The sequence below is a fragment of the Cervus elaphus genome, chromosome 12 (genome assembly GCF_910594005.1).
Source record: "Cervus elaphus chromosome 12, mCerEla1.1, whole genome shotgun sequence".
Lineage (NCBI taxonomy): Eukaryota > Metazoa > Chordata > Mammalia > Artiodactyla > Cervidae > Cervus > Cervus elaphus.
Genome location: NC_057826.1, coordinates 26,097,576 through 26,110,804, shown reverse-complemented (window position 1 = coordinate 26,110,804; position 13,229 = coordinate 26,097,576). Strand labels below are relative to the sequence as shown.

The 13,229-nt window shown below is 38.6% G+C and overlaps 1 protein-coding gene across 4 annotated transcripts in view; it reads left to right on the top strand.

Moving 5' to 3' along the window:
- The window catches only part of SYNE2 (spectrin repeat containing nuclear envelope protein 2), a 315,690-nt gene that overhangs the window by 169,991 nt on the left and 132,470 nt on the right, over window positions 1-13,229 (top strand). For all 4 annotated transcript variants that reach the window (XM_043921131.1, XM_043921132.1, XM_043921130.1 and 1 more), the window contains exons 49-53: window positions 664-986; window positions 2,154-2,298; window positions 3,669-3,887; window positions 10,467-10,732; window positions 12,493-12,661. In XM_043921131.1, coding sequence (XP_043777066.1) covers window positions 664-986; window positions 2,154-2,298; window positions 3,669-3,887; window positions 10,467-10,732; window positions 12,493-12,661 — 1,122 coding nt within the window. The remainder of the gene's footprint in view (window positions 1-663; window positions 987-2,153; window positions 2,299-3,668; window positions 3,888-10,466; window positions 10,733-12,492; window positions 12,662-13,229) is intronic.

The window sequence follows — 13,229 nt, the reverse complement described above, 5'->3', positions numbered from 1 at the left end:
CATATGAACTCTAATATGTTCTTTAAATTGGTACTTAATAAATTTCTCCATTTGATTTTAATATGGTTTCCAGAAACACTGTACATAAATCCTCAGACTGTTATGCTTAGAGATGGACTGGAAGGGACCTTTCAAGTTCTTTATTTCAATTATTTATTTCAGCAAGAAGACAGAGATCTGGAGACATTAAGTGATGTGCTCAAAATGAAAGTTAATGGCAGAGACATTAATTTAGAAATGCAGCAGATGTGGGGAGGGAGTCTTTCCAGTTTGTTTTCACAAATATTGCTTGAGGTTATATACATTAAATATATTCAGTTGTTTTATTTAATAGTCTAATACAAGAGTTCTAGAGCATTAATATATATCATTAGGCTTGATTCATGACATGTATTTTTAAATTTAGGTTGGATTTCTTAGAAATCCAATTTTCTTTATGAAATATTTGAAATTGAAATATGAAATAATTCTAGAAATTTTTTTATGCATAGAAAAACTTATTCATTTTAAAATATCAGTGTAATATTATCAAACTAAAGGTGTGAGATGCTTGCTCTTTTATGACCCAGAGACATATTATGAATGTATCGCAGACATTCAAAAATGACAAAAATCCCCCAAATTTGAAAATTTCATCACAGCATTTGATCTCCCATTCACCAGAATGTCTTGAATGATGCTTATGAAAATATGATACGCTATAATGAAGCAGTCTCCAGGGCCATGGGGATCATCTCCGATCTGGAAGCCATCATTGCGATGCCTAGAGTAGATCTTGATAATCCAGAAGAATCAGTAGAGGTGCCTCGCCAGAAACAAGAGGAACTGAAATCCACAATAGCAGGCATCCAGGACCTCACTGAGAATTTGGGGACCGTATCCAGCCTGGAAGCTAAACGACAACTTGAGTGTACTTTACAGGACTTATTTTCTAAGAACTCAGCCTTGAGGGAGGCAGCCAAAATAAAGGAGGCTGAAGTAGAAAGGTAAGGTACTTCTTTCTAAAGGTAATTCTTTAAAAACAAATGTAGAGTGTAATTAACATGTACACATTAGAAATAATTTGGAAAATATGGAAACTAAAAATCACTGTCTAAGGAAAACTATAGCAAATATTCTGTTGCATTCATTTAATTTTTTCTTAATATCAAGTACTTAAAATGGAATAGAAATCTGCATGTGGTATAAAGAATAATGATAAACAGCTTTTACTGAAAGATTCAAAGGTAAACATCATGACTTTTGAATTCCTTTGTGGACTCTTTCCTTCTCCTCTCAGAAATAATCATTATCCTGTCTTTATTGACCATGCCTTTGCTTTAAAAAATATTTTTGTTATGTATTTGTGTCCTATTTTCATGTATGTGTTCTCTTCCGTGACTTCATTTTTTTTCACACTTACCATTATGATCCTGAAGTTCATTCATGTTTTGTCTGTAGTAAAATTCACTCACCCAGGTATTGGTAGATATTTGGGTTGTTTCAGTTTTTTCGTTAACAAACAGTGCTAGGAAGAACGTTTTCAAATTCAAAAGCTTCCCTTGGTTGTATACTTAGGATTGTGATTACCAGGTCAAAAGTTATACACATCTTAAATTTTTAATTTCAAATGATTTTATCCATTTCTACTCAAGCCAGCAGCATATTAATATTCCAGTGGTCCCATATCCTCATCAATACTTAATGTTATGAGGTTTAATTTTTCCAGTCTGATGGTTGAGAAATGACATTTCATTGTGGTTTTAATTTGCATCTTTATTATTGCTAATGAACTTGAGCCTTTTTCAAAAACTTGAACATTTTTGTGAATGTTTCTTGATCAAAAATTATGAGCAGTTTTAAGACAAAGGAGCTTTCTACAAGAATTGTACCAATTTACACCTTGTTGGCAGTGTTCAAGAATACAGTTTTTCCAAAGTTTAAATGTTTGGGAAACAGTCTTATCTACCTGTTAATATTTGCATTAAAAGTCTCATGCAGATCTGGTGAGGGGGAAGTAGTCAATAAGTATTTGTTGAAATACACTGAGTAGCAAAAAGAGAATTAAATTCTGTTTTTTATTAGGGGTTCAGAATACATTCTGGAAAGTTCAGAATTTATTGCATTAAATAAAGTTTAATATTACTTTTTTCTCCCTAACTGTGCCTCACTAGGTGTCTTGACAATTACCAATGCTATAGGAATATAAATGAGAAAATTTGCACTAACCTCAGCCAAATGGAGACCATTCTTGGGCAGTCAATGTGCCCCTTGCCAGTGTCTTACAAGGAAGCTTTGGAGCGCCTGGAACAGAGCAAGGTAACAGATACCCCGAATCTTCAGTAAGACTGTGTGCAAAAAATTGTCAGAAAGAGCAAGTGGAGGCACTAGGGGATGTGGCTCTGTTATGACCCACAGAAATCTTTAACCTAATTCATATACTCAAGAAAATTCCTGAACCAAAAGCCATAGGGAAAATGAAGCATTGGTTCTGAGAGAGTTCATCAGTCGGGTTCACAGGACAGTCCTCTCCCCAGTAGCTTACTGTCCTTATTAAACATTCTTTTGAAAGTTTTACCTTGCTTGTTACTTTGTTGGAGATCACTGGGTCTGTGACAGAGCATTTAATGCAACTATCTTAAGTGCTAAATTCTGGTTACTTTTTATACTCTATTACTGAGCAATTTTAGTTTTTGCATTTTTTATCTGTTGCAGTATTGTGTTATAAGCATTTGGATGAGAATATTTTAAATCATCTGTGCTTATCATCTACCACAAAACAAATACACACAAAACCAAAAACCTTAACTAATGTGTTAGTGGTTGATGCAGTAAGTGTTGTACAAGTTATTAATACCTATCTAGTAAAATATGGGCCAAAGCTATGGTCTTTCCAGTAGCCATCTATGGATGTGCGAGTTGGACCATAAGGAAGGCTGAGCACTGAAGAATTGATGCTTTCAAATTGTGGTGCTGGAGAAGACTCTTGAAAGTCACTTGTACAAAAAAAATAAAATAAAATAAAAAAGAGAAAAAAAAGAAAGTCACTTGTATTTAAAGATCAAACCAGTCCATCCTAAAGGAAATCAACCCTGAATACTCATTGGAAGGACTAATGCTGAAGCTGAAGCTCCAATACTTTGGCCATCTGATGGGAAGAGCCGACTCATTGGAAAAAGGCCATGATCCTGGGAAAGATTAAAGGCAAAAGGAGAAGAGGGCGGCAGAGGATGAGATGGTGTAATAGCATCACCAACTCAAGAACATGAACTTGGGCAAACTCCAGGACATAGTGAAGGACAGGGAGGCCTGGCGTGCTGCAGTCCACGGGGTTGCAATGAGTCAGACATGACTTAGTGACCGAACAACAACAAAATATGAGACTTCCATTAAAATTTTTAAAAAATGAACTTCTAGGAATATTTACCTTGGAAGACACATGTTAACTTGAAAAATGTACTTTATGGGTCATTATTTGTCCCCATAATTCTAAATTCATGTGCTATATAATAATACATTGATACTTCTCATCTGTCTCAAATTGACTTTCAAAAGGAATAAAAAATGGATCACATCTTACTTATGGATGATTTAAAACATTAGTTGTTCAAGATTAAAATAGTTTATAACTTTCAGAATAGTTGTGAATTCAGAAGAATTCTATTCCTCCTTTTCTTTTCTCTTTTAAGGCCTTGGTGTCAAACCTTATGTCAGCCAAGGAAGAACTGATGAAGCAACGACAGGTCCTCAGACACTTGAGAGCCACGTGCATGGACAGTGACAGCCTCTGTTTGCTCAGAAGCACATCGGCTCTGTGGGAGAGATGGCTGAGTTTGCTGGAAGCTGCTAAAGAGTGGGAGATGTGGTGTGAAGAACTAAAGCAGGAGTGGAAATTTGTCCATGAAGAAGTAAGTGCTTCATGTGCAACAATCACAACATACAGTTTACTCACATGTGTCATTTAAATTGTTTTATTATTTTCATTTTTTTTTTATTGTAAAACAAGTCCTCAATCTGTACCATTTGTTTACATCACATATATGGAACCATGTCCATGGTTTATAGCAATCGGGTCCTAGCAAAATAATCGTCAAGGTATGATTCAAGAATGATTCAAGTTCATTCATGATAATGGCATTTTTTTCAGTGTCAGATAATTTAGAAATAAGTGATTAGTTGCCCACATGATCTTTAAAATCTTTATTGTACAGATAAGTTCAGTTCAGTTCAGTTGCTCAGTCATGTCTGACTCTTTGAGACCCCATGAACTGCAGCATGCCAGGCCTCCCTGTCCATCACCAACTCCCGGAATTCACCCAAACCCATTTCCATTGAGTCAGTGATGCCATCCAACCATCTCATCCTCTGTCATCCCCTTCTCCTCCTTCAATCTTTCCCAGCATCAGGGTCTTTTCAAATGAATCAGCTCTTCACATCAGGTGGCCAAAGTATTGGACTTTCAGCTTCAACATTAGCCCTACCAATGAACACCCAGGACTGATCTCCTTTAGGATGGACTGGTTGGATCTCCTTGCAGTCCAAGGGACTCTCAAGAGTCTTCTCCAACACCACAGTTCAAAAGCATCAATTCTTTGGTGCTCAGCTTTCTTCACAGTCCAACTCTCACATCCATACATGACCACTGGAAAAACTATAGCCTTGACTAAACAGACCTTTGTTGACAAAGTAGTGTTTCTGCCTTTTAATATGCTGTCTAGGTTGGTCATAACTTTCCTTCCAAGGAGGAAGCGTCTTTTAATTTCATGGCTGCAATCACCATCTGCAGGGATTTTGGAGCCCAGAAAAATAAAGTCTGCCACTGTTTCCACTGTTTCCTCATCTATTTGCCATGAAGTGATGGGACCAGATGCCATGATCTTAGTTTTCTGAATGTTGAGCTTTAAGCCAACTTTTTCACTCTCCTCTTTCACTTTCATCAAGAGGCTTTTTAGTTCTTCTTCACTTTGTGCCATAAAGGTGGTGTCATCTGCATATCTGAGGTTATTGATATTTCTCCTGGCAATCTTGATTCCAGCTTGTGCTTCTTTCAGCCCAGCATTTCTCATGATGTACTCTGCATAGAAGTTAACTAATCAGGGTGACAATATACAGCCTTGACGTACTCCTTTTCCTATTTGGAACCAGTCTGTTGTTCCATGTCCAGTTCTAACTGTTGCTTGCTGACCTGCATACAGGTTTCTCAAGAGGCAGGTCAGGTAGTCTGGTATTCCCGTCTCTTTCAGAATTTTCCACAGTTTATTGTGATCCACACAGTCAAAGGCTTTGGCAGAGTCAAGAAAGCAGAAATAGATGGTTTTCTTGAACTCTCTTGCTTTTTCGATGATCCAGAGGATGTTGGCACATTGATCTCTGGTTCCTCTGCCTTTTCTAAAACCAGCTTGTACATCTGGAAGTTCTCGGTTCACGTATTGCTGAAACCTGGCTTGGAGAATTTTGAGCATTACTTTACTAGCGTGTGAGATGAGTGCAGTTGTGCGGTAGTTTGAGCATTCTTTAGCATTGCCTTTCTTTGGGATTGGAATGAAAACTTAAACCCTCTTAAAATAACTGTCTCTCCGTCACAGTAAAGATTATTACAAGGTAATATTCGTAATAGCCAACTTATTTTGAAATTAATTACAGTTGTTACCTGTGGAAATTAACTACAGTTGTTAATTTTGACCTAAAAGTATGTAAGATGTTCTTTCCGAAGACTGTCTCAAAGAAAACCTCTGTAGTATAAATTGATAACAGATGTTAATTTAACCGTGGTTGAGGCCTGAAGCATCACATACATTTAGAAGGAAAATTTTAAATAGTATAAAATTATCTTTGCTGTTTTTCACTCGCTTAATCATGTCAGACTCTTTGTGACCCCATAAACTGTAGCATGCCAGGTTTCCCTGTCCTTCAGTGTTTCCCAGAGCTTGCTCAAACTCATGTCCATTGAGTCAGTGATGCCATCCAACCATCTCATCCTCTGTCATCCCCTTCTCCTCCTGCCTTCAATCTTTCCCAGCATCATAGTCTTTTCTAATGAATTGGCTCTTCACATCAGGTAGCCTAAGTATTGGAGCGTCAGCTTCAGCATCAGTCCTTCCAATGAATATTCAGGACTGATCTCCTTTAGGATTGACTGGTTTGCTCTCCTTGCAGTCCAAGGGACTCTCAAGAGTCTTCTCCAACACCACATAAAATTATCTTAGGGTATTCTTTAATCTTTCTACTGAACCAGTCATAAATGAAGTACAAATCAGAATGTTAAATGAAAACTCTTCTCTCTTATGCCTGTCAAAATTCCTGCTGAATTTGCTTAAAACAGAAATATAATCAATACTTGATTGGCAGTAGGTCACATTGCTTTAGGATTTAAATGTTTGGCGTTGTCATATTTTTCTACTTAAAACTTGGTCTTCTTGAAAATGAGTATCATTTTAGTGATGTTGCCTGGGTTGGATTAGTAAGTAGTCTCTTGAAAGTGAAAACATCAAGGAGCTTTGTAAAGTGTACTTTTAGCAGGACTGCCAGCCTCCAGTTCTTTCTCATCCACAATGGCACTGTTTACTGAGGCCCTTCTGTGCAGTGTGTTCCCATGTGCTATGCTGAGAAGGCAGTCCAGTGGTTAGGAACCTGTTGCTCTCATTGCAGGGGTCACGGGTTTGATCCCTAGTCAGGGAACTAAGATCCCACAAACCACGCAGCAGGGCTGGGGCAAAAAAAAAAAGGCAGTTCACATGTGATGCCACTGAATCTTTGCATGGCCCCCACGAGTTACCTGTTATCACCATTTTCTAAATGGAAAAGCTGAGGCACTTAGAAATTTAAGTTGGTACAAGCCCTCCAAGCTAGTGATTAAACTGGGGCTGTGGACTGGAGCCATATCTATTTTGCCCATGCCATGATTTTAGAATCTGAACAAGGCTTTGCACTAAATTGGCACTTAGTATTTGTTGAGGGACAGCTTTTACTCAAATCCAGGTCTAGGTCAGTCCTAAGCTTATTGTTCTTTATATTTTATTACATTACCTTTTCTTGCTCTATACCCATTAGCAATCATATTTTCTCAGTACCATGTAATCATACTCAGTAGTTATTTAGTAGTAGTTATATTTGTAGTTATTCATATAACATTTGACAGTATCTGCTAACAGAATGTCTTTCAAAGAGTAATGCAAACAAAATATGTTCTCCTGTACTAACAATAATAACTACTAACACTTAATAGGCACTTAATTGAACATGTGTCAGACATAGTTCTTTTTTTTTTTTTTATTGTAGTGGTTTTTGCCATACATTGACATGAATCAGCCATGGATTTACATGTGTTCCCCATCCCGACCCCCCCCCTCCCACCTCCCTCTCCATCCCATCCCTCTGGGTCTTCCCAGTGCACCAGCCCTGAGCACTTGTCTCATGCATCCAACCTGGGCTGGTGATCTGTTTCACCCTTGATAGTATACTTGTTTCAATGCTGTTCTCTCTGAACATCCCACCCTCGCCTTCTCTCACAGAGTCTAAAAGTTTGTTCTGTGCCAGACATAGTTCTAAGCACTTTACATGTGTTACATTTACATTATCCTCATAAGAATCCTATGAATTGTAGATATTTTTACTTTCCTCATTTTGTAGATGAAGGAAGTGAGGCATAGTGAGATTAAGTTGCTCAATTTCATAAGTGAGTGATGGAAGATTCAACTTACAGTCCATTTTTAACCACTAAGCTATCCAGTTAAATGATATTTACACCTACCAAATTGATATGAGTTTAATATAGCTTGCATCCATTCAATAAAAATTATACCATCTAAATACCTGTACATGCAAGATTCTTTTGGCATGGTTGATGATTTTACAAGTGACAAAATGAATTTCTGTTTTTAAAAAGTACAATCCAGTATCTTTCTGAAAGAAAGGTTTTGTAAATATATTTTCAAAAGCATAAATGCTTATTTAAATTTACAAATTAAAAAATTATTTAAATTTTGATTTACTGTGTTTTCCCCCTAAAGTCTTACCTTCCTGTTTTCTTAAGCAGAGTCTGCTTAATTTAATTATTCATTCCTGGTTATTCAGGATCATCATTTTATGCTTCACTGATCGTAATGTGCTGCAATAAAGGCATGTCTTCAATAATGGTGGGAGGTGTAAGGCTGTCTTCTTTCCCTTCTACCGAAGATGCCAGAGTCTTTTCTATTTTAGTTTTAGTTCTTATTTTTGTTGCTTGCAAGTTTTTTAGTCTCCTTCGCTGTTTACTTATGAAACAACTATAGTTCCTCCTACCTTTCTAGACTCAACTTTATAACTGACTGAACCTAAAAGTTTTATAACCAATTCTTGTTAGACTGCTCTGTCCAAGGAAAATCATCCAGAGGCTGCAGAATGAATGCATAATCTTTGTGGTAACTCTTTTATTAATTTAGGGTTTGCTTCATTTTGAGAAGTGCACAGTCACATGACCACCAATAAATCAAGACTTTAAACATTTCCATCACCCAGAAATTTCCCTGTGCCCCTTTGTAGTCAGTCCCTTCTGTTCCCTCCAGCCTGTGGCAATGATTAATCTGTCTTGCCATTTTCAGAGTCATAAAAATGGAGTCAAATGCTTTTGAGTTTGGCCTTCTTTCGCTAAGCATGGTGTGTGTGAAATTCCTTCGTGCTGTTGCTTGTATCAGTAGTTCATTTCTGAGTAATATTCTACTAGACTCACACACAGCAGTTTATCCATTCACAAGTTGAAGAATTGCCTGGCTTTTGGATGAAAATATTGTCCTAAAAAAAATTATTCTTCCCCCTTGCATTCTCTTCCTAATGACTTACCAGCTTTAACAGCAGAGAGCAGAACCTGAGACAGGGGCTTGTCAGCAGGTGGTTTATTCTGGAAAGTGATCTGAGGGAACAGGAGTGGGAGAGAGGAGAGCTGACCCAGGAAAGGTTAGAGCCTTTAGTCGCTTTACTCTTGTTGGGTCCTGGTTGCTGCGGTTGCCCGTTTATGGTTATCACTGGCCATGGAAGCACCAAGAAATGCTTGATTAATCCTGGATTATGAACGTAGTTCTTTCAACCCCAGTGTATGTTGGAAACCCTAGATGGACAGTTACCTCTGTCCACATAGCAATTTCTTTCTTTCTGTGCATGCTGGTTCTTTGACTGGTGCGGGGTGGGGCATACTGTAAAATGACCCAGTGGAACCCGTTTCCCATTCCCTGGGGGACCTGCAGCTGCCTGCCTGAGAACTGGGACTTCAGTTCAACTGAATTTAGGTTTGAGGTAGATGGAAAGCACAAACTCCATAACTGAGTCCTTTGGAGAGGGGCCAATCTGCACATGTACCCATGTATTCTAGCAGTTGGAGACTTGGCTGGAACCTACGGCCCAAGTGACAGGGCGGCTTACACCACAGCCTGGCCCTGCTGCACCGCCCCCTCCACACTGGCAGCATTCTGATAAATGGATCTGAGCAACAGTCACAATATAGCATAGACAGCTGCCACAATCCCAAAGGGTCCATCTGGTGCTGTGCCTCTTTCTTGGCAGTAGAAGTGCAATATTGAACAACTTGATCTTTACCTCATAGAAGTGCTGGCATGCCCCGGACCATTGGTTCCTGAGAAACTTAACTGATGCTGGGGCTCCTGAATTCTCATTCTTTGGCACGTCTTACTAGGCATCCGGTTCATTATTTCAGTTAGCATGTTGTCATAAATGTAGTTGAGCTGTGTGATATTCAGTGATGTCAAGACTGCAAGATGCCTGATTCTGTCTGAGCATACAGCAGGAATGCTAACAATGCTGAAACAATGTGATAAATGTTTGCTGCCGCAGAAGAGAGGGCTAGAGGATTTGAGGAGGGAGTAAGAGGGCTCTGGTTTTCTGTGTCTTTGTTTGAGTTTCAGGGCTGGTAGAACTCCAGTTTCTAGAGATTTGATTTATTAGGTTATGTATTTCTGAATTCTACATTTAGCTGTGGTAGAGAAATACATGAGCAGTCCAGTCATTTGGGCAGCATTCCTTTGGTTTAGGTGAGTGACAGGTAATGAGGACCCATTGAACTTACTTTTCTGAGTATATAGGGATTGGATGTGAAGGAAGAGAGTTATAGAAAAGTTATCCAGTGCTTGCCCAACCTCTTCTACATCATGGATGCAGTTTGGTGGAGCTCATTCAAGGAATTGCTTAGTAAAGCAACTGATCCTGAAAGGAAAAAGAAATTATGAAAATATTCAATAGCACTTCCTTCAGCTCATAACAGCAACACTTCTTTTTAACCACGCATCTACATGATCAATAGCTGGGAACTAAGGGATTAGAATCCTGGAGGGATAATATTCCCAGCTATAGGAAGACAGGTATTACTTTGAACTGGAATTCGGCATTGGGAATCCTCTGACAAGCCAGTCTTTAAAAATTATGATTCCTGAGTCCTGAAGTGGTAAGAATATATTTTACTTATTTCAGCTCCTTTTTTTTTTTTTTGCTTATTAAATTAGATTGAACGAGAAGTAATTATCCTAGATAATCTTCAAGAAGAAGTTCCTGAAATTTCCAAAGCAAAAGAGGCAGCCTCCACAGAGGAACTCTCAGGGCTGCTGGACTGTTTACGCCAATATGAGGAGAATGTGGAGCGGCAGCAGCTGTTACTGGCCCTTCTTCTGCAGCGCATAAAAAATATCCAGAACACTCCTGAAGGCCTGGGGGTTGTGGACAGTGTTCCTGCATCTCAAGAGATTATGTCTATGCAAGAACGATGCCACAAGTAAGATTTATGAAAAACTACTAAGGAAATGGGCTTGACAACTCAGGCTAAAAATTGAGAAAATATTGAATTTCTAGAATATAAAAATATTATAGAACAATGCTAGATGGTATGACAGAATTGAGTTGCATCAACACTGATAGGTGTGAAAAGGATAGAAAAGATTAATATTAATGATAATTCAAACAAGCACACCTTCTCCATCTTGGTGTTACTATGGGTGAATCTTTCAAAAAATTTTTTTAATGTTTTCTGTTTTTCTAACTTAGTAATACATATTCATTAAAAGAAGTCTAGAGAATGTGGATAATTATGAAGATTAATACAAAAATCACCTTTAATTTTAACATTCAGTGACAGTCACTACTGATTATTCAACTTTCTTACTATGGTTATATATATTTTTTTTATTGTGATTATAGTATTATCCTGTTTTGTATTCTGCTGAAACATCTATCAGCATGTTTTGTTCATTTTCCTATGCTATTAAATGTTCTCTGAAATATAGCTGTATATCACCATGTGGATATGCTATAACATATTTAGTAGTATTAGTAGTAGTACTCGCTTGTGTCCAACTCTTTGTGACCTCTTGGACTGTAGCCCACCAGGCTCCTCTGTCCATGGGATTTTCCAGGCAAGAATACTGGAGTGGGTTGCCATTTCGTACTCCAGGGGATCTTTTTGACCCAGGGATCCAACCCGTGTCTCTGGAGTCTCATGCATTAACAGGTTGACTCTTTACCACTAGTGCTACCTGGGAAGCCCAAAAATGTATTTATGTGAGTGTGTGTGTTAGTTGCTCAGTCGTAACCAAGCCCCTAATACAGAACCTTAAAATTGTATATAATCTATTTTACTTTTACAAAAACACTACAGTAAGTATGGTAGAAGGAGATGGCAACCCACTCCAATATTCTTGCCTAGAGAATTCCATGGACAGAGGAGCCTGGCAGGCTACAGTCTGTGGGATTGCAGAGTTGGACATGCCTGACTGAAGCTCATAGTGAGTATTATGCTAGAATTTCTGCATCTGTGATTAATTCATCAAGAAAGATGCCAAGAAGTAGAATCACTGGGTCAAAGGATATAATATAGCTAGAAATACCAGATAGCCCTTAGGAAAGATTTTAACAACTTAAGTTCCTCTGAAAACATGATGGCTGCATCCATAGCAAGTGGGGGGCAGCTCAGATAGAAAGACCAGTGGGGTCATCTCTGACCCTATGAGCCCACTCATTCCTTCATTCACACCTCTAGTCATGTTCACTTGAACTCAGGGATTATGTGGGAAAAAAAGGATAGAGCTGGCAGTAGAACATAAACTGTGAAAAGAAGGTATTCTGAGATGAAAGTTTTAGAGAGGTTTTTGACTTGATATGTTTGTGTATAGCATTCCTGGTAGCTCAGACGATAAAGAACCTGCCTGCAATGCAGAAGACCCAGGTTTGATCCTTGGGTCAGAAAGATCCCCTAGAGAAGGGAATGGCCACCCACTCCAGTACTCTTGCCTAGAGAATTCCATGGACAGACGAGTCTGGCGGGCTACAGTTCATGGGTTCGCAAAAAGTCAGACATGACTGAGTGACTAACACTTTTACTTTTCATATAGTATATAAATCTTGAAAACTGGTAATTTTCTCTCAGGAGAAAAAAGGTCTTTTGTCAGCTATGTAGACATCTTGTTAATTGTTGAAATAAAATATTGCCTAGAGAAAAACAGAATAAAGGAATAATCTTATTTTGATGCTCTACTGTAGGCTTTTCCAGAAAGCCCAAAAAAATAAGGAATTGATGGAGAATGAAATCCAAGAAAGACATTCCTTTACAAAAGAAATAACTGCTTTGAAGAATTTATTTCAACAGACCACAACCTCTTTCCAAAATATGGAATTACAAGACTGTCCAGAAAAGGCAGAACAGCTTGAGGTAAGTGAGGAATGAACTAGTGAATGTGGCTGACACAGGTCTGAAATCTTGAATCCAAAGTTATTAGAGTACAGGTAATACCATGGCTAGTGTAGAGGGAACCTAGAAGAGGAAAATACATGCAAGGCTCTGTGGCATGGTGTGGGCAGATCCGCAGGAGATCCACATGGTTGGAATACAGAAAGCAGAGTTGAGACCAGGTTGGGAATAGGTCAGTGTGGACCAAGCAGCCCCTTTTCAACTACATTTCAAGTGTGTATGATGAACTTGATTTGAAGAGTACGTGACTACTCTTGAATAGTAATGTTAAGCTGCTAGCTTTAGTAGGCTGTAATACCTTATCTCTGATGATGTGGAACTGTTTTTGCTTAAAGCATTCTGCCACCAAATGTGTGGGGCTTCCCACCCCCCACCCCCCACCAACCCCCGCCACTAACCTGTTCTCCAACCCTCTAGACACCAACTGGGACACCAGTTCCATCCTAACACTAACTGCAAGGAGTTAGTACTGACCACCAGCTTTGGGGCTCAGTCCCACAAGACTCCCCCACTTCACAAGCCACTGGTA